Source organism: Hakea prostrata, chromosome 1 (assembly GCF_041222555.1).
Source record: "Hakea prostrata isolate BN-2017 chromosome 1, UWA_Hpros_2, whole genome shotgun sequence".
NCBI lineage: Eukaryota > Viridiplantae > Streptophyta > Magnoliopsida > Proteales > Proteaceae > Hakea > Hakea prostrata.
Window position 1 is genome coordinate 12205594 of NC_142600.1, and position 26793 is coordinate 12232386.

At 39.6% G+C, this 26793-nt stretch overlaps 2 protein-coding genes across 11 annotated transcripts; one reads left to right on the forward strand and one right to left on the reverse strand.

The window, feature by feature from the left end:
- The first annotated feature begins 734 nt into the window (after positions 1-734).
- Positions 735-19993, forward strand: LOC149027522 (protein FLX-like 1). 5 transcript variants are annotated; one of them, XR_016174637.1, is made up of 6 exons: positions 735-1421; positions 1677-1840; positions 2081-2163; positions 10089-10271; positions 19050-19118; positions 19253-19993. XR_016174637.1 is itself a non-coding variant. In XM_089163445.1 (4 exons), exons 1-4 carry the CDS (start codon positions 859-861, stop codon positions 10179-10181), a joined length of 903 nt encoding a protein of 300 aa, XP_089019571.1. In that variant the 5' UTR covers positions 735-858; the 3' UTR covers positions 10182-13221. The 5 variants fall into 5 exon arrangements, 1 of the variants encoding a protein (XP_089019571.1); XR_016174640.1 differs by having other exon boundaries at positions 19292-19993; XR_016174641.1 differs by having other exon boundaries at positions 19296-19993.
- Positions 19994-20628: 635 nt separating this feature from the next.
- On the reverse strand, positions 20629-25917 carry TAF15B (TBP-associated factor 15B). 6 transcript variants are annotated; one of them, XR_016174634.1, is made up of 8 exons: positions 25578-25917; positions 25248-25428; positions 24418-25111; positions 22996-23146; positions 22782-22863; positions 22004-22226; positions 21844-21878; positions 20629-21744 (listed from the first exon to the last, which is right to left on the reverse strand). XR_016174634.1 is itself a non-coding variant. In XM_089163409.1 (6 exons), the coding sequence occupies exons 1-6, from the start codon at positions 25834-25836 to the stop codon at positions 22106-22108; spliced, it is 1488 nt and encodes a 495-aa protein (XP_089019535.1). In that variant the 5' UTR covers positions 25837-25917; the 3' UTR covers positions 20629-22105. The 6 variants fall into 6 exon arrangements, 1 of the variants encoding a protein (XP_089019535.1); XR_016174632.1 differs by having other exon boundaries at positions 21826-21878; XR_016174631.1 differs by having other exon boundaries at positions 20629-21878.
- Positions 25918-26793: the final 876 nt, after the last annotated feature.

The window sequence follows — 26793 nt, forward strand, 5'->3', positions numbered from 1 at the left end:
AATAGACTAACAAAATGTCTTTAAAATGAAAAGTGAAAAAGAAACATGTAAATTTAATGACAAATTGAATTGAGTGAAAGACATTGGTCTATGTGTCTATCATTTAAGGGAGTCGTTTTTTATTCCATCAATATCGAGGAAGCCTACTTTAAAATTGGCAAATGAAATGCGCACTTTATTCTAAAATTTGCACTCATGCTTCAATACGATAGATAATACCAACAATAAAAGATGAGACAAACAAATATTAAATTTATTGCTTCTAAGTTTTTAAGTTGTAAGTTTTTCTTTTATTTCGAGGAAGATTAATAGCCTATTGCCATACTTCCACTTCTTGGTTTACTAATCTTAGTAGCTCATACGTTTGTTCTAGTTCGCTTTGAGAATAAATTTATTTTTTTATGAAAAAAAAAGAAAGAAAAGAAGAAACATTTTTTTTTAATTTTTTGTGTGTAAAGAAGAAGAAGAAACACCAAAGTTGATCCTATTATCATGATCTGATATACAGATATTGATAATCGATCCAGAATCCAGATATCGGTTGGTTTAGCGTCGGTTCAGTTTCACCTGGTTTAATCAAACACCGTAGGGAAAACAGAACGATAAAAGATTGTTTCGGTCATCTGATTAAGTATGATCTGAACCGTTTCCGATAAATTGACAGGGTCGGGTTAGCCCTTGGCGGGATTATATATTGTATATATTTTAGGTTCTCTCCAATCGATTGACAAAACTTCGAGCGTTGGAACGTAAAACGTCCGCATTAGAAAAGGCGCGATCCATTGCAGGTCGCGACGATAGCGAAGCTGTAGTAGGGCAGGAAGCGGAGAGAGTGTGAGAGCAGCGCTGTTGGTGGAAATGGCCGGAAGAAATCGTCTCCCGCCTAATATGAGAGAGGCGCCTTATCTCGGGAGACCGATGCCCCATCCCTCGTTAATGGAAGAGTCTTTACCTCTCCACCATCGCGTTCCCTTATCAGCCGGTGCTGGGCGGCCTCATCCAGCTATTATCGAAGAACACATTGCCTTTCAGAACCGCGATATCCAGGGACTCCTCCTCGACAACCAACGACTTGCGGCGACCCATGTCGCCCTCAAGCAGGATGTCCTAGCCTCCCAGCAGGAGATTCGTCACTTGACTGCCACAGCTGCCAGCTTGAAAGCCAGGAGAGACGCCGAGATACGAGAAGTCCACGAGCAGTCCTTGAATATGGAGTCGGAAGTCAGATCCATTGACGCTCTTAATGCGGAGTTGGTTCAGGTCAGAGTTGATGTTCAGAAGTTGGGTGCTGCTAAGCAGGAGCTCACTGCCGAGTTACAGGCCATCAACAGTGACCTCGCACGATCCCGTACCGACTTGCAGCAGGCGCCCGCCATCAAGGCCGAAATCGAATATATGCGTCGCGAGATACAAAAGGGAAGGTAAGCGCACTTTCACGTTTCCATGTTGAGAACTAATTGTGGTTGCTTAGGGTTTTAAATCCCTGAATTCATTGTGGTCGTCAAGGGTTTTTATTCCTTGCATTCTGAAGTCGCTGTCGTTGGATAACTGTAGGTGTTTCAGTTACGATAATGTTTTATTATTTCCTCTCGATTTGATACCAAAGTGGCTAAATTGTTGAACTCTTTCGATTTAACCTGGACTTCGTACCCCCGGGCTGTATTTTAATGTATTAGGGCTGCTATTGACTACGAGAAGAAGGTGCATGTTGAAAATATGGAGCATGATAGGGTGATGGAAGGAAATATGGCTTCCATGGCTCGTGAAGCTGAGAAGTTACGCGCTGAGCTTGCTAACGCGGAGAAGAGAGCTCGTGCAGCTGCAGCTGCAGCAAACCCTGGTATGATATTTCCTTGTTTCTTCTCAATGGAAAACCTTTTAAACTTGGGGGTTGTATGGCAAGGTTTCTGTTTCGTTTTTTGCTTTTAGTAAGAAACAGGGGATCACACATACATGTTTTGGCCTGCTTCTGTTCCAAAAAATGCAAAAGAACACAAGAAATAAGGACGTTGCCATACAACCCATTGGTGCAATTGGAATTTCACAACATTTTTATTAATTCATCCCCCATTCTATATAGGTCCTGGATATGGTGGAAATTATGGAAATCCTGACATGGAGTATGGAGGAAGTTTATATGTTGATCCTCATGGCATGCACCAGGTACTTGTTTACTCTTATTCATTTTTCTCCACTTATATTAATATTAAACAATAGAAACCCATTGTTATTGATGCTGCAGAATCTCCGTATCCATGTTACACAGAAGTTTATTCATCTATGAAACATCAATTGATGGCACACTATCTACTTTTAAGAGAGTGTACTATAGAGATAGTATCTTCTTTAGTGTCCGGTTTGTATTGTTCAGTGGTATTTATTACTATCAAACCTCAATGCCTGCCTTTTACTGCACTTGGACGATGATTGAGTACAATACACTTATGAGTGGAGATGAGATCCATTTCGACTAGGTTAATTAAGTTTGCAAGGGAATCTCGAATTCCAATTTTTATCTGTTGTTATGTTGAATTTGTCCCTGAAGTATGTTATGTTGGCAACTCTCTCGTGGATGGATGAATATGGAATGATGGTATTGTTTTCAAGAGATCCTGGTGACTTAATTAAGTTACCAAACATGGGGAATAAAGTGTGTTGAATCATGTAGCTTTAAAGCACCAAGTATACCATATTTTTGTTTTGCTTCTGATTGGATCTCCCCACACCAAACTCTGAGCTATTACTTAAAAAAGGAAAATTTTAAACAACATTTGACTGGAGAAATCCATGCTGTTTGGTGACTGCTTATATTAATGACCAAAAGTGGTAGAATTTTATGATGATAATCCATATGTAGGTATCAGGAAAACCATTTTAACCCGTAGAAGGTAGTGTTTCATGCCACCATGTCCATCTAGTCCTTTGTAAATTTATGCATAATTTAAAAGCTATTTGAGATCTTGAACTAGTTAAGATGAAATTGTATACGGGATGACAAAGTTACATAGTTTCAATGTTTGAAAACTCAAATTCAGTGAGAGTTTGAAGTTTGATATCTCGACCTACTCAAGAAGGAAGTCTTTCCTTTCTTTTCAATCCCTATAGTTCATGTCACACAAGCAGGGGAGAATGCAGATCAGCTGTAGTGGAACACGATTGCACTTGATCTAGCATGCTACGGTTCATATTAGTAGATCAGCTCCATTGGAACACGAGCGTATTCTATGGACTTACAATATCATTCTTTTGTTGGGACATGGAAGGCTAGGGTGTGAGGTGGGGGTGTTTTTATTTGACAGAAAAGACTGGAAAGGAGGGTTAGGCCTTGATGTAGTGGTTGGTAGACCACAGTTGCCCAAAGGTCAAGTCATCAAAACTACCTCTAAGGTATCATTTGTTTGAAAGAATTTGAAGTGGGGTGGGAAAAAAGGGGTGGAAAAAGTAAACTTCTCCTCAAAATTCCGAAGCATGGCTTGTTTGGTTCAATAGGGTAGGAAAGTCTACAGACAAGCTTCCTTGATTTAGGGAACCTTATTTGCTGACACGGCACCCTGCTTTTCCCGACCCCACCCCTTTTTAAAGTCCCATAGTGAGATTTTGTGGGAAAGTGAGGGATGTGATAAACGTGGGACCCACATTTGTAATTTTTTCACAAAATCTGTTTCTTTCCTCTTTTTTTTTCTCCTCCACCCCACTAAATGTGGGTCCCACATGTTTATTTTTTCACCCTTTTCATATAGCAAACAAATTTTGCCTAAGCAAAATATGTTGGGGGTAAGGCTCCTCCGGACTTTGCTAGTTTGGTAGCCTTTGTAAATTGTAATGCAACCTAGGATTTTGCGCCAGTCTTCAGGATCTTTCTTAAATGGAACTAACCATTTTTAAGTAATTCGTGGGAGTTTGGGGTTTTATCTATACCAAGGCGGGATGGTTTTGGTGAAGAAAATGGGTAAAGTTTGGATGGGTTGGAGAAAATCATATCTTGATTAAGGGAAGCTAGGGTTTTAACAAAACCTATTTTGGAAAGGTTTTTGAGGGAAGATTTATGGTTTTGGGATATCCAGAGAGACTAAGTGATGTGAATAGGGTTGACCCTCCCTTGGCTGAAACACTAAGTTGGGCCAAAAACCCACTCATAGGGGGAATCCTCCCTAGGCTAGCTGAACTATAGGGGGCAATTATGTCCTTATCCCCCCGACTAACTAATTCTCTAACATTCAACACGTCTTTATGGCTTGTTTGATTATTTGAATCCTGGGATTTCAAAGCCCTAGATTCATGAATCGGAGATTTACACCTATTTGGTAGTAAAACATCTATGGATTCATGAAATCCAGGGATTTCACTTTTAGGGCGTGAATTAAGCCATTCTTGGGTATTGGGTGAAATCCATGGATTCCACCATAAGTATAAAATTGATGAAATTTGCGGATTCACGCGGAATAACCCAACGAAACTCTATGAACTTCGATAGATTTGAGGCTAACCAAACAGTTAATTTTTTGAACCATGAATCCGTAGATTTAAAATCTATAAATTTGACATCTCATTTCATTTCAAATCCTTGGATTCATGTAACCAAACAGGGGCCTTAGTTAATTAGGTTTAATTTTCAGCACGTCAATCTTGCAGTTTTTTTTTGTAATTTTATAATTATAGCATGTGTCAATTGGAGTCTTTAGTTGAATAGAATTCAGCATGTGTCAATTAGAGTCCTTATTTAATGGTTGTGATTGAATTTAATGGGATCCTAATCTATAAAGGAGCCCCTGTTAGGTTTAGAGTCTTTAGTAGGCTATAAATAGCCTATTATTTCTTTGTGAAAGAAAAGTCTGATAAATGACTAAAATTTGAGTTGAGGATCATGGCCTTGTTGGGGAGGCCACAGTTGAGGAATTAAGAGTCTTATTCAAGAGCAGCAACTCCATCAAGAATTTCAGTTTTGTTCTTCAAATTTCCAGCCGCCATCGTTGATCACAGAAAACCTCTAAGTAATTACACACCCCCAGCCCCCTCTCCCTTCAATTCCAGCAGCCCCTAGCCCCTCCCTCACCTTCCCCTACCCCAACTCTCCCCCCCCCCCCCCCCAAAAAAAAAAAAAAAAAAAAAAGAGACCTTCCCTGCCCCACCCCAATACTGCTGGCACCGCCACCCCCTTTCTCTGTTGCTGCACCTGTTCAGTAGCATACCCAGGCTTCCATGATACCCCTATCCCCCTACAATCCCTTTAGGCCCCTCCCCCACACACCCCCTTTCCTCCTATCGGCCCCCCCTCTCTCTGTCTCTTCTTCCTTGTGGCAGAACCAGAAAACAGAAAAGAAGAAAAAACCAAAAAAGAAGGAAGGAAAAGAAGAAGAAAAAAGGAAGAAAAGAAGAAAAGAAAAGGAAGAAAGAAAAGGGAAAGAAGAGGAAGAGCCAGGAAGAGAGAGAAAATTTCTTTTTTCCCCTTTTCCAAAATCAAACTCATGTTTTATCTCAAAATTAATTATCTTCTTTTCAACCAATCATAGGAATAATATTCTCAATCCCCCACTATTTTTGTTACATCCCATATTAGTTTTGGATATCTCCAACCCTCCCTTGGGTGACTTTTCAACAATCCGTGTCAATCCTAACTTGTCCCCAAGGCTTTTCCGTAATTTCTTTAGAGACCCACAACATCCCATAATAATTTTAGGCTTGTTTGCTGGAAGATTCTGGGCAAACCCCAAATTTTGGAGAATTCATCTTAAAACCCCAACCCTAAAATTGGGTTTCACATCGCTAAGGCTTGAATCAGATAAATGGGATGGATTAGGGTATTAACAATTTAGGAAAAGGGTTTGAATGGTTGAGTTTTAATAGACCTAAGATGTGGTGGGATGCTAAAAGTTCAGGATTTAGCAAAACCTAAATAGAAAGGAAGAACTTGAGGATCAAAATTCACAATTGGGACTGTAGAGGGGATAGGCTAATAATTGTGGGAAAGAAAAGGAAGGATGAGGAAGCTTGCAGTTGGTTTTGGGAATGGGTTTGAGGCTTTCTTGAATCAGTCTTGATCTTTCTTTACAAATTCAAGGAGAAATTGAATTGCAGAATTTTCTGCAATTCAAGAAAAGGGGCTGTGACGGGCTTCTTGATCTTTCTTTCCTATGGAGTCAGCAAATCAGACATAATATATGTCTTGTTCTCTGCACATGGACAGGGTGAACACATCGTTGCGATGAAGGACTACATTCGTAGGAATGGGGAGTGGCACGCCCACTTGGTGTCATGGCATTCACGGATGAGATATTTCCCAAGTTGTTCCACTTAGGAACATATATCATCCTCTTCTTGGCATACAGCAAGCCATCTTGCTCCCAAAATCTCAGCTGTTGCAAGATCAAGAAAAGGCAAAGGAAAGAAAAAGAGGAGAATGAGGGGTGAAGCCACTGCCAAGGGGCAGAAAAAGGGGAATGGGGGGGGGGATGCGCAAAGTCTTAGGGAGGGTGGGAGGGGCTGGGATTAACTTGCTTGAGAGGGGCTTGTTGCTGCTGAATTACTTGAAGTCTGGTGCTGCTGCAAGCTTGAAGGAGGGAGGAGTTAATGACAAAACTGAAGAAAACTTTCACACTCAGCCGTGGGATCCTTGGGAACCCACGACTCCACTCATTCCTTCGTCTCAGATTTTATTCAAATAATCAAGTCTGAATTTATGGCTGGGTAGGGGACCTTTATAAGGCTCTTGAACTCAACCAATTTGGACTCTAATTAGCGATCCAAATTGGATTGGGAATCCCTTTACAACTCATTAACCAAGTAACGCTCAATAACTAGTTAGCAACTAGGAAAAGAAACTACAAAGGACCACAATAAAAATAACAAAGTAAAATAACAATTATCTAGACGGCATCTTTTGAAATTAGATTGCAATTAGGACGCCCATATGGACTAGAACTCCTTAATAGCTTGACTGTTAGGACTCTAAATAACTAAATGAAACTAGATAAAGATTCCCTTAAGTATCTGCAATTAATCGATAATTAGGGCTCGAACTGGGGGTGGTTAATGAGCAAAATGCCCCTGTAAGAGTTCAGCTCCCCTGGCAGTGCTGCAAGTTGCTAGTGAGCTTGGGTCTTCTTTGGGTTCATTTTGTGCTGCCTGGGGGCTGGCTACATCACTTCAGCAATGTGTTCGCCCCTTTTTGGGAAAAGAGTGGAAAAGGTAAAAAGGGATGGAAAACTTGGGATTGTTCTTCAGAAATGTGATTGTTTGGCTAGTTGGGTGTGGAAAGCTTCTAGACACCTTAAATGCATTTGCTCTTGTTTTGGCTCTCTTTGGCATAATTTATTGATGTGACCAAGGTTGACCCGCCCCCTCTAAACCCAGACTCAAAAAGCTAATCTGAAGCTGGCCTAATTTCCCCAAGGGCATTTTGGTCATTTTCAGCCCTTTTGGGGCTCAAGATGGGTCTGGTTGAAACCCCCTTGATCCAAGGGTTATGGATCTAATATTATTTTATTTTATTTGAGTTAATATTTTTTGAGTTGCGAAAGAGACCAAGTCCATTATAAGTTAGTAATTTGAGTTGTGTTGGAATTGGTTAGTTTGGTAGATAAGATGAGACTCTTTATCTCTTTCTGTTGAATCTGTTCTTGTAAGTCTACTCATCTTGGAGTACTTTTTCTCATTTAGTAGACCTAGGAAATTGTCCTTATCCTGTATTGCGTGTCTTGCATTATTTGTCCACATGTAGTGCTATGAGGGGGAGATGGAATATTATAGTTGTTATTTGATCAAAGCATCGGATGAAGATTATCAGTATGTCATTCATGTCATCGGCAATAAATTTTATCTAAGAAGATGGTTGTTTGTTGTATTCAGAAAAAAGCAATTTATTAGTGGTTTACAACAACATCGAGCTGTCCTGTCTTCCTCAACCTAATGCTTGGTCTACAATAACCTGTGCTGCAGTTTCACCTGATCAACAACAACTTATGTTGCAATTTTATCTGGAGCCTCTATTTGGAGTTCACAAATCTATTCATATTTGCACTTTTGTCCATCTCTGTTGTGAAGTTTTATTACCTGCCTTCCTTGAAAAGGGATTACGATGAAGCTGACTAGCTCTTGTGTGATGCACTTTTACCTGACTTCATTGTGAAAATTAGTACTTACAATTTACTATCTTTGAGAAGTGCTTATGATGTTTTGGATTGCGGCTGTTCCCTACTGCTTAATTTTGCTCGTTACTGTCTGGGATTTGTTGATGCGAGAGATTTTTCTCTATCATTGCTGCTGCCTTCTGGTGATTGATGTGCTTGAGTTAATTTGCTACCAGAATGAAGTTCTCTATGTGCTCTTTGGCATTGTTGTTGCTTTAAACTTGTTCTTTTCCTGTTATAATTCCTTGTAAACAGACTCAGTGTCTTAGTAGGATTCCCTACTAAAAGCTTTTTGACTTGGACACTGTTTATTGAAAAATTATCCTGTCTTATTTACCAATTGCTCTCTCCTTCTCTTGCCATTTGTCTCTCTCTCTCAGAGCTCTCTTCTTCTTCAGATGCTGATTGGTGGTTTAGATTCTCACATAGAATCATAGATAAGAGTTCAAGGTTGATTTGTTCTTGGATGTTGGCTAGATATTATCTCCTATGATATTCCTTGGAGATTCTTGCATTTATATCAAAGGAGTTAGATTTTTTCTTTTGCCCCATCTTGTGCCTCTTTCTCTCCATGACCCAGACCTAGCAATATGTTTGCATTAGTGCCAGAACATTGGCACTTCAGCTATTCTCTATATAGTTGACATCTCTTTTTGTTTCCATCCTCGGTAAGCCTGTTCCTTGGGTTGTCAACTAAAGGTTAAGCGATGAGAAAATATAGCTTCGATTGAACATCCATGCAAATGGCCTGCCAAATCATATGGGTGGACTGAGATTTGGTAGTCCTTCTGAGAAGGTTGTGCTCTAGCCAAATATGAGAAATACTTGCCCCAAAAACCAGCTAACCAATAACATCACCAATCATAGAACCACTGAAGGCAGCTATCCGCCTGGTATTGGTCAAATGGTTGAAGATGTCTACTTCAAGGCCATATGTAGGCAAGGGCTAGCAGGCAGAGGGGCTGGCGAAAAGGCAAGAGAAAAATAGGTGGTTTATGTCCTCATCTCTGCTATTACAAAGAATGCAGAATAGAAAAAGGGGGGGGGGGGTTAGGGATATGGCCACAAAATTGGAACAAATGGGTGGGGGAAGCAATGTGAAGTGTTTCTCCAAACAGTGAAGGAATGTATAAAGATGAGCCCTTTGATCCAAACAAGCATGGATTGCGCGGGACTTTGGGGAAGGGAGGTCTCGCTAAGTGCCAAGTAGAAGAGGTGAAGAAAGTACTGTTACGGGATGGAGCTTGATGGTTCTGTCACAATCAGGGGGGAGTGGAAAAGGTGGGAGGGAGGACCAGAAAGGGAGATGGGGAGGCATGGAACTCCAGGCACCAGCCAAAATAAAGAGGCAGAGGTGGCTATCCTTAGCATTCTTGTATTATGGCGACAAAATAGGAAATGGATGGGGGAAGCAATGTGGAAGTATTCTCCAAACAATGAAGGAAAGTCTAAGGATGAGTCCTTTGATCCAAACAAACTTGAACCACAGGGCTTTGGGGGATGGGGGGTCTCACAAAGTGCCAAGTAGATGAGTTGAAGAGAGTACCACTACGGGAGGGAGCCAGATGGTCCTGTCACAATCAGGCTGGAGCAGGGAAAAGGGGGGAGGGAGGACCAGAAAGAGTGATGGTACAGGGTAAGGGGAGTCCAGGCACCAGCCGAAATAAAGAGGGAGGGGGGCTATCCCTGGCGTTCTTTTATTATGATCTATTTCTTGAAAAAATCATTACAAAAATTAATTAGATATAGTGTATTGTTTCCCAATCTCAGTTGTGCTTCAGCTCATACGTCATCCATTTTAAACTTACAAACAGTAGCAGGTTATGACAAAAAGGATATTTTTACTTAAATTCCTTACTTTTTCATGTTATTTTGTGTTCAACAAAGCATGATACTGTTCAGATTCTAGAATAGATGGACGATCCTGCTACATATCTAAATTTTAAGTGTTCTGTATTTCAGGTTAAAGATGGTACTGATGCTGCTCCTCAATATGGGTCTGGAGTGGGAATACATGGTCCTTATGATATACAGCGAAGTCACATTCATAGATGAACACCTTGTTGGTGTTGGGACCATCTGGCGTCAAAGTCATTTTTGTTTTGGGGTAGTTGAGATCAGCTCAGGCTTCATTAGTGTCTTCAGGTTCTGTTGGAGGCACTTTCATAGTTTCATCATTGCAAGAATATATGTGACTATTACCATGTCCTTAACTTTTCATTGACATACAAATATGGGCTTTCTGTGAATCAAAACCAGAGGCTGTCTTATTTTCGTCTGCACTGATGCTTTCTCTGTAATTCTTATTAACTGTTTGGCCATGCTTATTGCTTGTTGTCTTCATGCAAGGGATTTGTTTGCATCCCTCACTTCCTTTTAGGCTTTTTAGGTTGAAACTCATTTCTTCCTTTATAGAGTCAGATCCTTGATATTTTATTTTGACTTAATGTGGATGTCTGCTAAATTCTGTATCACTTAACACTTCACTGTCTAAGATCTGTCTAGTTGACTTAAGGATTCGTTCGTTTCCTACTGTGTTCTTCCAAAATGGTGCATTCTTTCGGTTCATTTCTTTCCAGACTATGTTCCTAGACAAAGTAAAAGGATCTATGGAATCATCTAGCTGCTTAAGGGGATCGTTTCAGGAACTAACATCCTTTAAGGGATGATATCGGAACTTGATGCAGCAAATTTGTTCATTCAGATTAGTTGATATATTAGTGCTGAGACTATAAGTGTGGTGTAGTATTTAATTATTTCAGAAAACCAGTTTGGTTAGTAACGATTTTCTTTGAGCTTTGAGAGACTTTGGCCCTTCTGTATGCTGCAATTACTTTGCCACTTTAACAAGCGATGGACCCAAACAGCTCTTCTGCAGTAGAATGGTTTTGATAATCGGGAATCAGAACTTGTGAAGCAGTCAATTTGGATTGAAAACATTTGTCTCTGATCCTGACTTCCACTGCTCTTATTTGGTGCTTCCTGAATGGATTTGGATTGGCCAAATTGTCAGATTCCTAGCCATTTTCTTTGTTATCTCTCTTAAAGTGAATCAATTCTTGATTCCAGAACCAATTCTATTTTCAAAATAAAATAGTTTCATTCCAAATTCCTGAATTGATTCGGGCTGATTCAGACTGGAGTTAGACCAAAGTCGTCTCTATTTCTGTTCTCAATTCTAAGTATTAAAACCCTGTGCACATGTTTGTTATTTCCCCTCTTCTTGAATGCTGAAATTGCTCATTGTTAGTCTGAATGTGTCAAGCAGGAAAATTCAGAAGCTACTGGTGTGAGTAAATAACAATTTAGAAGATGTTTGACGCTGATATTCTTTGTCAATATGATTCTTGCAAGTTAGTTGTGCGCCTTTAGATATTAGTTATATGCCCATAGATATTCCATCATGTTAACAGTTCTGCGTTTTTGGTTAAATCTCTGGTGGTTAATAGTTATCCTGGGCCTCTATTAGGGAACTGTCTTCATCCTCTGTCCTGTGTGCTTGCTTCAGTACCTCCCGTTTCACACACGAATCACTAGGAGATAAGTCACAAATGGTAAAGTGTTAGTGCTATATCTTCTAGGAGTATCTGTTGTGCCTTCTTTGGTGGTACAGATACTGGTAATCAGTACCTACACAAGAGGAGAAGATAGAATCATTCCTGTCATGGTCGATTCCCAAATCTTATTATGAAACTTTTTGAAAGTAAATAACAATAACTGAAAGTAGACCCAGCATCAAACTATTCTATTATTTGACTTAGCAATGACTAAAAATTCCTCTTATGGCATGCATTCAACACTCCCCCTCAAATTAAGGATACCCAACAAAAGCAATAAAAATTATCAGCTGCCACTACCACACTAATAGAGAGAGAGAATATCCAGCCATAGTCATCAAGGCAGCAAAACAACTATTCTGTTGGATAAAGCCAAAAGTAACCCCCTGATGTAAATCATTTCTGTGGGTTCCACAGGGCCTAGGGTTGATCATGGTAGAAGATCTTGCTCTCGAGCGAGATCTCGCCACCTTGAAAAACTGAGACCTTGACCATCTCGGTGAGTTCTTGGTCAAGATATGCGATTTTTTGGCGTCAACTCAGTGGCCCATCTCGGTGGGTTTTACGGTCCGAATTGGGCTGGAACTTGGTAATTAGCCTATTTAAGGCCTTTTGAACACATTGGTGGCCTTGGATTTGTCAGAAAACAACCCTGAGGGTGATTTCTAAGTCTACCCATAGTGTGAAACCAAAATGTTGTAGGATTAGAGAATGCAAGGTTATACAACATGTATATAGAATCTTTAATGCATATAAATTAAAAGCAAGTGTATCAAATACATCAAATAACCAAAATGTCATCAAAATTCCATCCATATCACAATTTCAATTTTTAAGAATAGAATAATAAAATTATACAACCATTGGAAGTTCTATAGAAGTCATTAAATAATAAGTTCATAAGACAATCAGAGAATGATTGATCTTCTTATGTTGTTGTAGATGTGTTAAGAGTAGTTGCAAGTGAAAATCCAGCCAAAATCCGCAAAAAAAATTAGTGAAAATTGAGAGTTCCAGCGAGATATGGCGAGATCTCGAGTGAGATATCCCAGTTCTCAATCTCCATTTCATACCGCTTCTTTGAAAAAGCAAGATATCTTGTGAGATCTCCCACCACGGGGTTGATTCTCCAAATCCTAGGGCTCCTAATTTGAACCAGGGGCATTTTGGTTATTTTGGCAAAATTTGGGGGTCTTAGGCCTGGGTCCCATTGGGTCGAGTGTCTTGTTTGGACCCTGGATCTACTTTTATTTTAATTTTCTGATTAGTATTTTGCAAGTTATTTAAGAGTCGTTGACTAGGATCCACTTTGATTCTCCTTTTCATTAGGACTTCATAAGCAGACAAGTCAAGTCAAGTCGTGGCTTCTTGGGAAGGCTGCGGCGGTTGTGTGAGATCTTCTTCCTCAATTTCCAGCTTAGTTCTTCAACCTCCAGCAGCCTTCTACCATTAATGAAGTACAGTCCCTCCCCTCTCAATTCCAGCCCCTCCTTTCTCTTCCTAGCCCCACAAACCCTTTGGCTCCCCTCCCCTCTATTGCAGACATCCCCAACCCCCTTCTAAACCCTGCTGCACCTTTGGGACCCCTCCCCCTTCAACCCTAGCTCATCCCCTACCCTCCCTAAACTCCAAGTACAGCCGTTCCCCCTTTTCCCCTACCACCCTCTTTCCTTCTTCTTTAACATGCGTGCAGGCCTAGGAAACCCAGAAAAACCAACTTGCAGAATTTTCCCTAACCGAAGAAAGACCAGTGTTGTGAGAAAAGAAGGAAAGAAAGCGAGATCCCATCAAGAACCCAAAAAAAAGTCAAGTTTGCAAGAAAGAAAGAAAAGAAAAGCAGGATTCAATCAAGGATCATAGGACAACAGTCTTTCCACACCTCCATTCATCCCTAGACCCATCTAAACCCAACCGCGAGCCTCAAACCCCATTATGCCTGTACTGCAAGATCCTAAACCATAATCTCCCTTAGCCGCAAGCCTTAAAACCCCTTTACACCTATACCTAAATCTATTCTCAAGTCTGAGTCTGATTCTATAACAAGGTAACTAGTTCCTACAATCCATTGTTCCTAAGCTTGGCCATCCCATTTTGGTACTTTTGGGTACTTGAAACCCTAATTCCTCCACGATATTTCCCATAAGACAGCTGATTCTTAGAGAGGATGCTGAATCCAATTTTAAGGTTTAATATCAAAACTCAAAACCCTAGAATTTGGTTTACATCAAACCCCACCCACCCACCCACCCCCAAAAAATAAAAATTCCCTCCTCTCTATGCCTTTCTTTTTTGTTAACATTAAGGTATGGTGTAAAGTTAGATGGAAGGTGTAACTCCAACCATAGACACAGGCCAAAAACCAAAGGGCAGTGTTAAGGAGAGATTCGTTTCGGTGGTAGAAACTCCCTCTACAGAACTTGACTCGACCAGAAATGTCAGTCGTGAACTTCTAACACTCTTATAGGTGGACAATAATAACTCCGGAAATGAGCTCGTTAATCAAATAAAAATTATTGAATTATCAGAGGGAGATGGATTGAGAACCAAAATTTGGAGATTTCATAGATATTGCTGTCTGACACGATACCATGTGCAAAAGTTAACAATAGGAGGGGGGAAATAACCCCAAAAACTTCACGGCGGAAAAAGGTGGATGTCCATTTGGTAAAAGGCTTAATAAACAGTATCACAAAGGGGAAATTCTGGGTATCTTTGAACAGAAAAAATAGTAAAATAATGGAATCAATATGGCATCTAAGTTCTGGTGGATTTACCTTCATACAACAGCAGATGATGATTCACACAATCTGGAAAGAGAACCAGAGACATAAGTAGGAAACAATTTTAGTTTATTTTTGTGTAGTTAATAATCATGGCCCATAAGGTATACATGGCAGTACAGGTTGCTGCAACAAGAAGGAGAAAAACTGAAGAGGACTTCAAACCAGAGAATAACAGAAATTAGGAACCAATCAAGGGAACTCTGATTGGAGGAAAAGAAAAACAGAATAGGAAGCTTCCTTCATGTGTTGGCTGAGTTGGAAATCTCCTATCTTGACTTAACAACTTAAATCTGGAAAACCAGAAAACAAAACCTCCTTCATGTGTTAGCCAAGTTGAAAGTTTCCTATCTTGACCTGACAACCTAATAGCAATTTAACATAAAGAAACTGGAATTTATTCCTCCTTGCTGCGAGCTATCTATAGTGTTCAATCCCAATTAAAGTTACTTCAAACTAGGAAACAAAAAAGTCTGGAGATAAATATCTAAATAAGATAGCTATTTGCAAAAATAATACGATAAACAGCTAAAACTATTTGATGATTGGAGAATTACTAAATCAGTAATTCAATGAACAGTAAGGCTGCTATGATCATGTTGCTGCACTCTTCCTGCTGCACAAAAGATAATCTTAATTGTGTTTTTTCACTGTCCTAATATGCTTCTCAGTTTTAAAGAATATATGAGCTGTTTTGGAATTTTCATATTTCTCCTGTTCAATCGTCTTCTCATTTTGCTTATAATCATTTGCGATATTGAAGAAAAGAATTGAATTAGCGGACAATTTATAATTATGGTCTCTCAGTTTTGGATTCTAAATCATGTCCTTGTACACGGATGTCGAAGACACTCCAAGAACCAATTGTATGGAATCAACCATGGATCCATAGTGCAGTGGATTCTAGATGATCGGTTCCCAAAGTGTCTTTGGTTGTGCTAGGACATGACCCACCCCACTCCTTCCAATACAAGATAATCTTCAGTGTGTAGGGTTATATACAAGTGTTTAAAGCTTGGATCATGACAGGCTGGTCCAACGTGGACCCATTAACCACCATATAGTCATCTCACAGGATATAGTGAGTACTGCCAAGTAGCAATGAGCAACAAGCATGCAACCTTTTCATTATGTCTCAAGGGTTTTTGTTGCTCATATTAAATCTTCTATTTTCATAGTTTTGCTACCAGATCATTCTGTTACTTGCCATTGAAAGTGGGATATGATGTGAAAAAGTTTATTTCAGTAACACCAAATTTTACTTAACTGGTTCCTCTTTATGGTGAATCTTGAAATTTTTCTGTCTAACATTAACTAAAAATACTTGTCAGAAGTCTACCTTTCTTAATTAGGACTAAATGGGGAACTTAATTTTAATTATGTTTCTTGGTAGTTGGATTTTGATCTTGAGGTACTTTTCTTTTCTTCCCCCCCCCCCCTCTGATAGTTTGATCTTCAGAATTATTTTGCGATTCTGACCATTATTACTTGAATTAGTTAATGAAATAAAAACATGTACACAAATATGTTTTCATGAAGGTGAACAATAAGTTTTGGACCTTTTGGTTGCATAAATGAGAATTACTCTGGGTTTCTTTGAAAAATGTTGGCTACAATCTATTTGTTTGGTAATTATTTATTGAGAGAGCTCTTCTAATTAATGATCTGATGTGCTTTGTGAACTCTCCCTTTTTTTTGCTGCTTACTGGTGTCATTAGGTGACTGTTATATTGTTTTGTAGGTTCTGTTAAAATCTTGATCTGCAGTTGCTGCTTTTTTTCCTTTTTAACTACATAGGGTTTTCCTGAACTTCCTTTATTGTTGTGCTGTTGATAGCTTAGCATAGTTTTTTGCTGCTGGACCTAAGCATGGATGAAGGATTTGAGTTTATGTTCCAGATTGTTAGCTGCTGGCATTGTGAAAACTTTTAGCCAGACAGCATGGACCATAGGGTGTTACATTTCAACCTTATGCTCTGGCCTCTTTTATGTGGGATAAGGATGATTAGTTGAGTCCAGTAGTGTTCCTCTTAGCTGGTTTTCCACGCGTGCAAGACTCTGTTGCCTCTCTTGAACATCCATCTTATGTCTGAGCCATCTCATAGGAATAGATACCAACCTTTCCTGTTCTTGCTACACTGTATTAGGCCTAAAATTTTTACAACTTGCTTAAGATAAGTCGTCACCATTTGATTATTATATATCTTTTTTCTTTTGTTTCTTCCTCAATTATTTGCCTTTCTCAGCATTACAAACACAGTTGATATTTCATGCAGTTGGGTCCCTTCTTACTCTTTTAGCAACTGTCATTTCTGAATTTTTGGGAACATTATCCATAGGGTTAGAGTTTTCCTGTTCTGTTTCAGGGTTTGAGTGAAGTCCTTATTTGGGTACTCAAATATGTGTACAAGTTTCTGTCCCGTTTTACATAACTATGTAACGTTGTCATCTTATCTTGTATTCTTGTTCTTTTGTCTCTGCCGGGTATGGGTGGTTTTGAAGAACTTAGTTTCTCTCCATGTAAGATGAATGCTGTTCTGTGTCAATGTACTCAAATAGTTTTATGTTGTCTTGGACTTACAGTGAACCTATTCTGACCTATTTTCCACATCCTCATCAGTGACTGATTCCAAGCTCCTTTATAACTGTAGTTTTTCCTATAAAGAGGATCACTTCCCCATGCTAGTTTACCTTTAATGTGAATCTTCACAAATTGGAATATACCTCTTTCTTGATGTATTCATTTTTTGAGAAAACTGGTTTATGGCTGTTTGTTTATATGTAACAAGCCTCAACCTTTTTCAAAAAGCTGTTACCGTTTGAACCAGGAATAACCTTATTTCCCTCTCAGGTTTGTGGACCTAGGGCTGGTGATGCCATATTAAGATAGATTGAAGTGCAACATTTTTGTCCCTACAAGATAATGGATATTCCCTTCTTGGTTCTTGTGTCCCCTTGCTTTTTCATTTGTCAACCCTGGTATGTAGGTTTTCATTTCATAAGATACTTCTCTGATTGAAGAAACACATCCAGTAATATTAAGACACAAACTCAATAGTAGAAAATGGTTTAATGATTTCATATGAGAGAACCTCAAATATATAGACAGCATACATCCCATGCTGGTAGGTAATTATGAACAATAAAGGAAAGATATAAAAGATGGAAATGTTTGTATGGAAACATAATACATGGAAATGTTTGTATGGAAATATAATACATGGAAATGTTTGTATAGCAATATAATACATGGAAATGTTTGTATAGCAATATAATACATGGAAATGTTTGTATGGAAATACAATGTATGGAAAGAATTCGAAATGAAGGAAAGATGAATGGAAAGAATTCAAATGAGAAACAATTAGGGAAAGGATGAAAAATCATCCTTAGCTTGCCTAATAAGTAAGCATGGGGTCAAAAAGAAAACTCTGTATATCATGTTTGAATACCTATTCACCACATCATACAATGAGGTGTGTAATCCCTAGGTTGAATGCTCGCTTTTGTGCGATTACCATGGACAAAAATCATCTTCACATTGAAGCTTTATTCCTTTTGAATTAGTTAATATGGACCTAGAACAAGTGTGCACAAACTATCATCAGGGCAATACAGGAGAAAAAGAGAGGGTAAAACTGTTGCTTCACCCTTCACTGTCCTGCCTTTTATATGAACTTGAAAAAACCAAGTTATCACGTTTGATGTCTGAATTGCTAATCCCTAGTGATCATTCTTTTGTCAAGAAAAGAAATTTTCTAAGATTATTTAGATACACCCCAGAACCCAAGTAAATGTTTTGTTTTTTATAGAATGATAAAATAAGGACTGTATTAAAAAAAAGAAGGGAGGGAATTTTCCCCTTTTGAAAATGCTGTACAGAAGCAATTTTGTTATTGCACCATGATGTTATTTTAGGAAACATCTGGAATTTTCATGATTGATTGAAGATTAATTAATCCTTAAATCCAAATGGGGAAATGCAAGAAAGGTGCATGATAGAATTTGCAGATGAGTCCCTTCGAAAATTTGAGCCAAATAGCTGCTCAAATGGAAGTGTCTACTGTCATCTCCTGTCATCTCCTTTCCAACGGGAAAAAGAATCTAAGTTCCCCTTTATTTAGGAGTAATGGCTGATGTAATTCATTAAAAGCAAGATCAATTAAGATATGGCTTCACATATTTATCACATTTCCTTGCATGCCTGCAGTGAATTGTGTGTACTTTACTTGGGACCTGTTACTTGGGATTTTATTTTTCTTATTATTGCTTATATTTGTTGGAAATAGACTTTGGGCATGACACAAGGAGATTGCTTTGTCCTTCCATTTTACTTTTAGTTTTTCAAAATTTAAAGGGCTGAAATGTACTGTATCCTCTCCGTCTCCTCCACCCCACACCTTTCTTTTCTTTTTTTTTTCAAATTTTCTTAATCCCTTTTTCATGAAACCTTGTTTGGAGCAATCTCCTTATTCTCTAGTTTTGATTAGTGTCAAGTATTGACTCTCTTTATGTGCTTGGAGTTAATGCTATAGTAACAATTTATGGCATTCATCTCACTGTGTTACTGGTTTCTCCATCAAGCAGGCTAGATAAGCTGGCTGTGGCAAGCTCTACAATTGTATTCGCTTCAATTTCCTCTCCAACAGATGAAAGGTATACAACTCCTTGTACTTTTAACTAAGTAGGTTTTTCACCTTGTATCTTTTGGACTTGGTCTGTGGAATTCAATTCTATCATTTCCCATCCTTCGTCATATCTTCATTCCTTGAGTTTTAATTTATGCTCAGTATGACCATTTCAGTTGATGGGAATTACCCTGATGGCAGGCAGGCTGGCTGGCATGTCCTTTTTTGAATTGTCTATGCAAAGAAGCTTTCCTTGTTACTAATTGCAGTATCAGCATATTATTCTTCTCTGGTGTACTTCGTCTTAGAGTTCTGTAGGTTTTAATTTCGTAGGCATGTGTTATTGTTTTGCAAGTTGGAATGCCTGTGTTAATGTCTGGGAACGAAGTTTAAGTATTGCTCAATGGCAAAAGTCTTCGAAAATCATATCAGCAGACCATGCGCACAGATTGTGAATGTTCAATGTTTCGACGTCCCTGACTAAGGATGTTGTCTGATTTAGTTTCAAGCAAGAATCCACAAAACCACGTTATGAACCATTCCCACCAAGGGAAAAATCGTGCTACTAGTGATGAGATATTTACAGTCATGTGAACTTCTCTTGTCAGGTTGAAAATTTTCGGTACTTCGATCTGGAGTCAACTGATCAGAAGCCTATAAAAACGAATTTTGATACTATTCCCCACTAATTTCCAACTAGGGCTTCAAAATTTGATCACGGGTTCGAACCATGGATGCAAAAAGCAACCCCTATTTGTGCCGACGGGTTCTTGAGAAACCTTTTAGCAATTCTATAATGCGTTTCCCGTTCTCTAAGAACTGTTGTGCAACTGTGTTGGTCCCACCAGGTTGATCTGTACGCGTCACAACAATTTGTGCTTCAGAAGTAGTTGCTACACGGCATTAGGGCACGCCAGTTCAATCCGATCAAATCAAACTAGTTAACGCACTGGGGCACAGACCTGCATCATCCTCTTCCCGACTCTGATGCATCATCGTCCATTTCGAACCTTGCTAGTCTCGACTTTTGATACCAAAACCTGCAATTCCTTCCCCGATGAAATATAAGGTACATTCTTACTCTTCCTCGACTTCCTCTCCTTCACCCTCCTGACCTATGCACCAGCCTCTGACGAAGCCTCTTTTCCTTACAAACACCCGATGTCTTTATGTTTAAAAATATTATGACTCTTCGGTAGAACATAAATTAATATTAAATATTTTTAATGCAAAAAATATATTACGTGTAAACCCTAAACAAACATGGTTAAGAATTTTTAAATTTTAAATCTAAAAAATCCAAGATATCCCACAGAATATCTAATGTAATGATATAATCCTTTACTGATTTACAATACATATATTCTTTAGAACCATTTATTGATTAACATTCAATTAAAATTTTCAATTCTCTTTTAAGTCATAAACTGAAGGTACCTTGATCCCTCCAAATTTAAAATTTAAAATAATACTTAAACCGTAACTAAAAATGTTAATCTAATTCAGACCCAAATAGATTATAAAAAAAAAAAAAAAAATTTCATCCTCACCTTTCTCTTAATATTTTTCTTTTTCGCTTCAAATACTCCAATCCGTGGCGACAACATGGCTCAATTGCAGTTCGCAGGAAAAGGAAACAAACACTGCCACCGGCACAGCACCCGTAAACCCCCGCTAGACGATGTTTGGGTGAACTCGGAGAATCTCAAGACGCACAAAAAGAACTGGATGCACACAGAATGCTCCAAAATTCTAAATCAACAGGGGTTTCAAATGGTACAAATTGTCAGGAAATTGTAACAATTTACAGGAGGATCAACTGTCTCAAAGATTGTTCACCCTAAAATACAATCTCGCATCACATATCTACCATTTTCCACACGCTTAAGAAACAAACAATTCATCCCATTCCGCTGGCGTACAAAAAATAGGACCAGAAGCAACCACCCTCCGGCGGAGTAAAGGGATAAATTGCCATTTCCAACATTGCCGGCCACTGAAGCTCCAAGAAACGCAGCTAATGCTACAGCATTTACTACACAAGATGTAAAGGCAACTGTTTATATACCACACGCCTTTGGGTAAGCGACCCATCCTCCCAACTTGGCTAAACAGAAAACTAACCCATTCCATTCCATTCAATTCCACATCACAAATATGTAATAGATCATAATAGGCAAGCCGTTGCAGGAGAGCATGCAGCAACGACTTTTTAGCGCTCAAGCGAGAATCACTAAAGCAACATCGAGTTTTAGAGCCTAAAGAGGCCAAGTACATGTAGACACGGCCACCCCAACCAAAACAATAACCTACCATCGCATCTAACTTAAAGGTGAACACGAGACATTCTTCCTATGTAAGAAAGGCGCATCTTACCGCATGAAAGGGCATCAATTTCCCATTTCTAAACACTGGGGCTGACATTGGTGGGACAGCAAAATCTGGGCATTCAGAGCACAAGGAACAACTCTCTGGGAGCAAAACGACTTGGTGGAGCTGCAAAGGAAATGGGCTACCACTGCATCTCTTGCCAAAGCATGCAAGAACATGCAGAAAGCATAAGTTTAAACCAGTAAAAAGCTTTATTCCGCAGCCGGGAAGGAAATGTGTGCATGGACACAGGCAGCGACAAGCTTTAGCGCCAAAACGTAAAACTGTAAAACACAACCAAATGCATGCAACTAAAATATCCTTGGTAAAGGCCCAGACATAAAATTGTGAAGATCAGCACTCACCTGAAAATTTCAACCTACCTTAAAGCAGCAATTTGGAGATTATCCACTGGCCTCTAAAAAAACATTCACATGTCTCAAATTAATTTCAAGCTTAAGAAACAAAAACCCCTCCAACTTGCAGAAATTGACATGGAAAAAGAAAGGAAGGTGTTTTGCTCAAAAGAAGCGAACAACCTACCTCTCATGTTTCCTGTTTGATTATAACCCGCGACAGGAATAGATTAGAATTCCCCCAGATATCACTTCTTAATACAATAAAACAGTCGGCTTTCCACTTTTTTCAGTACGGGCGCGAACGATACCCCCCACGTTGGTTTCTATCTGGGCCAGAGTTTCCACCATCTCTATAGTTGTCCCTGCGTCTGTCACCACCACCACCACCATAGCCACCTCTACCACCCCTATTAATAAAAACGACATAGTTTAGATGCAATGTAATTTCATTCTAATATGGTGCTTTCCTTGAATAAACCAACCAGAGCATGATAATAAATAAAAGATCACAAAAGGCACCAAACAGCAATAGGCCTTATGATTCATTGATTCAATGAATATATCATACCTTCAGAAGAAAGTCAATGCACCTGCTACAGCAACTAAGGGGGGAAAATGTTCAGGAAAAACATAGGCAAAAACCATTCATATAGCTATCAAGTCAATAAAAATAGCGCCTCCATGATAATGCATACCAGGAAACAGACGTTTGAAACACCCATATGTAAATAATGAGACATCACTACAATACAATCACTAAAAGAAGACAAAACATTTACAAGTCATTCTACCGCATGGAAATGATTCAAAGAAATCCATCACATAATCATTTAAGCAGGTTATTTTTCTAATATTATGAATATACAATGGTCATGAGATCAAATGCATCCTCGGGCAGGAAGTGCCCAGATATTGTGGAAAGTGTTCGACTAAAGAGAGAACAGAGATAAAGAGAGCAATACCCATGACCGAATGCAGGTGCAGCCCTAGGTGCAGACTTCTCAGCCATAGCAACACTGATTTTATAACCTCGCAAATCGAAGTCTACAACAGAATGCCACCTTAAATTTAGTTGGGAAACCAAAACATTCAAATAACATACTAAAAAGCCCCTACCAGAACAGAATGAAAACTTAAGAGATATAAACCCTCCTAAATTTGACTTTTAGAACTTACTGTTGTAGAACCCCCCAGCAGAATGCGCAGCAGAGGGATCTTCATAACACAGACATGCATCTCCTTTGCTTTTTCCCTCCTCATCTTGGTATATCTTTATATTCCAGGGCCATTGGTCCTTGTAACCACGCTTCTGCTTGATTCTTCCAACCTACACAACATGGAAGCAACAGAATTATCCTTAATGATCCTCCATGGAAAGAAAGTTCCAATAAGAAATTCAACATGAATAGGGGAATAAAGGAACACAAATTCAAGCAGAAAATATTCAACAGCTTGCATCACTAAGGATGAAGAACCCAACCAAAATGAAAAATGGAAGTAAGGATGGGGGAAAGAAACAAGAAAAGAGGAACCCGATTTTAAAGAAGCTAGAGGGGACAAAGTCAGAATCCCATGAAGAGGAAGTTAACGGGATGATGACAACCAAGCTGCTTTAGTCCACATAAGCACCAACGTTCATTCTTTAATTTCATTCAATATGTTGGCTTGCTTACATAAATAACAAAAAAATATATAATCTTACTTTCACAGCAAAATTCTATAACCGAAATAAAAGAAATGCCAAAATGTGACTTCTAGTTGCTAATAGCAAATACAACTTCCAACTTAAGCAACACACAATAAAACCAGAATATCCTACTATAAGTTGGGATCCTTCCCATTGTCCACACGCAAATAATGATCACAATAGCACAGCCTAACTTTTTCTATGGAAAAAGAAAGTAATATTTCCAACTGTTTCTACCAAATAGTAACCAAAAATCTCCGAGGCTAAATTCCATGGATTAGTTGAACATTTAACAAAAGAAAAATGCTGAGACTGAAGATTCAATGGCTACTAACAATGATACCCCTCTTACAAGTAGATGGACGTGAGTCCAGTCAATGATCAAGGAACTCTTATTACATCAATCTCATCCCTAATGCGTGCCAACTATGTTTACACTGAGCAATTATGCGTCACAAATGGGAGTATTGAAATTTAGAGAAAACATGCTTCCAAACAAATCAATAATTTGATTCAGTTCGTCCATCTTAATATTACTTTATACTTCAACAATTGGCAATTACAATAAGACCTAAATTCGATAAGAAGCTAAAGCCACGGAACCATAATTTATTTTGTGCACAGCTATGTAATGATAAATGCAGCAAAACCATTCTTCAGCAAGTACACTAGTGCAAATGACATGTCTCAGTACAACATTATATGGCTACACAGAAAAGCTTATGCTTGAATAGCACAATCCATTCTTCAGGAAATACACCAGTAACTGACATATCTCTTTAAAACAATAGATGGCTACACAGAAAAGCTTACACTTGAATAGCACAATCCTGTTTTGATATTGCAAATAGGTAAGAGAATACTTCCATGTGATATAACCAACTAGACAGAGTCAATACAAAGAGACCTACCTGACCAATGCCTCCAAAAAGCTCTTGCAATTCTTCAACAGTAACGTCTGGAGGCAAATTCGATATGTAAATTCTTGAGTTGTCACAAGCTTCAGTACAATTCTCATCACACTGCTTCACCTTCGCTGCAGGCTCAGCTTGAGCACCACCATAACCACCTGGGGTGTGTCGAGGAGCACCAACATCATACCCACCTTGTGCCGCTCCTCCTCGACCACTCACTCGTCCATCCCCAGGGCCATCTCCACCATAGCTATTCGGGGGCGGGGCACCATAGGATGGGGGATACGAATTTGGACCACCAGTGTAGCTGGTAGGAGGAGGAACTCCTTCCATTCCGTAATTACTGTTTCCACCATATGAGTTAGGAGGCGGAGGATAATTGCCACCAGTCCCACCATAAGATGAAGGTTCAGAGGGAGGAATCTGGCCGTAACCACCCTCTTCTCGTCCTTGGTTTCCACCATAGTAACCACCTCTCCCACCACTATCTCTTCCACTTCCACCACTGTAATTACCACTTCTACCACCCCGATTTCCCCCATACCCTCTACCACCACCGCCGCCGCCGCCGCCGCCGCCACCTCCTCTGTTGAAACCCCCACCTCCACTTCCTTGATCGCCTGCTCCCCCGGGACAAGGGGCACCACATTTATTGCATTCAGTCCTCCTTGCAAAGTTCAAATTCCCACAGCTACATATACAATACCAAAAAGAGAAAGAAAATCCACACGTTATCACTGCGAAAACACCCTAAAATTTTAAAAATAACACATTCACCGGCAAGAAACATAAAACGAAGGGAAAATTGAAGCAGCAGAAAAAGATACCTTGAATTAGGGCAATTCCAGTCCCCTTCTCTACCACTGCCGCCGCGACCCCCGCCTCGGTTACCACCACCACCTCGGCCGCCACGATCCCCTCCTTGGTATCCACCGCCACTGCCACGATCCCCTCCTTGGTATCCACCGCCACTGCCACGATCGCCTCCTTGGTATCCACCACCGCCACCTGAAAAATAGAAATTAAAATAAATCAGTTGCTTAACAAATTAAAATCAATCCCACCCTAAACAATTCAGAACCCAGGAGAAACTGAAAACAATAATTCTTTTCGGAAAGGAAGGGGGGGGGGATTAGAACAAGAATAGATCTACACACCACGATTCTGAGAATTGCCGCCATATCCTCCACCACCCCTAGATCCACCGCCACCATAGCCACCTCCACCGCCACCGCCGCGACCGCCGCTTCCATATCCTCCTCCACCACTGTTGCTCCCCCCATAGCCGCCGGCACCACCTCCCCCTCCGTAGCCTCCTCCACCGCCGCCACTATAGCCACCCCCGCCATATCCACCGGCACCACCTCTGGACGGAGGCCCAGAATCGTCGCCACCGGGACCGTACATCTCGGACATCCTTTAGGGTTTGTTCTCTGGTACTTCCACGCCAATACCTAGCGAGCGCAAGAAATAGCGAGTCGGAAATGAAATACTTCCTCTATGGAGAGAAAGAGAGAGAATAAAACGTTTAGGGCGTTTCATCAGAGGTATATATTGAAAGCTTAGGATTGACGCCTGGTCACCCATCGTAACAGCCGCTGGATGTATGACTAGTCTGATTCTGGATGTGTGACTACCTACGTCATAATGTGATGATCGTTGGATTGGCATTTGAGACTTCAGATTTCACGGGGACCAAATTCTACTGCTCTGACCAACATTGGGTTCGACCCTTCCAGACCCATTTCATTTCTAATATTAAGAAGAAAAAAAGATATTGGGTTGGCATCTGTTACAAGTTACAACAATCAAAGCAAATTCCAATTCCGTAAACCTCACTAGCAGTGGGCCAGTGGCTTTCACAAATCCAATTCCGATTTCAATTTCTTCTTGATCAACCCAAATCAAAGTTACACTTGGAAATTGGAATACAGCCAAATCCACTGCATTATCACTGTCACATCCAACCTCCGTGCCAAAAATCCACCTGTCAGCCGCGTAGTGTCCACCTCGTGTTGCGTTGTCACACATAATCTACACATAATCAACCCAAAAGGGTGCCGTGTACACTCAGGATATAGAACCTCTACTTTCCTCCTCTTCCTTTTTTTTTTTTGGGTTTTTTTTTTTTTTTGTTTTCCCTCGTTTGCCCTACTAAAGCTGCGTCAAAACTTGTTATGTGGCCCAAATTCCGTCCAACTAATAACTTTAACATTTTCAAATTGCGTCCAGGTAACTTTTAATATAAAATGATTAAAATATTTGTTAATGTTAAATTACTAAATTAACCTTATGCTTCATCTAATATTAAATCCTTAGGTAGGTGAAATTAAAAAAAAAATCCGTCTATCTTCTTCCTATACCTTGTTGAAA

What these genes read in the sequence shown, in the direction of transcription:
- LOC149027522 (XM_089163445.1), top strand. Translation starts at nt 859, where the DNA reads ATGGCCGGAAGAAATCGTCTCCCGCCTAATATGAGAGAGGCGCCTTAT. An exon ending in CGCGAGATACAAAAGGGAAG is followed by an intron (nt 1,422 to 1,676) that starts GTAAGCGCACTT and finishes TTAATGTATTAG; the next exon opens with GGCTGCTATTGACTACGAGA. An exon ending in TGCAGCTGCAGCAAACCCTG is followed by an intron (nt 1,841 to 2,080) that starts GTATGATATTTC and finishes CATTCTATATAG; the next exon opens with GTCCTGGATATGGTGGAAAT.
- TAF15B (XM_089163409.1), bottom strand. Translation starts at nt 25,836, where the DNA reads ATGTCCGAGATGTACGGTCCCGGTGGCGACGATTCTGGGCCTCCGTCC. An exon ending in CGGCAATTCTCAGAATCGTG is followed by an intron (nt 25,429 to 25,577) that starts GTGTGTAGATCT and finishes TCTATTTTTCAG; the next exon opens with GTGGCGGTGGTGGATACCAA. An exon ending in TGGAATTGCCCTAATTCAAG is followed by an intron (nt 25,112 to 25,247) that starts GTATCTTTTTCT and finishes TTGTATATGTAG; the next exon opens with CTGTGGGAATTTGAACTTTG.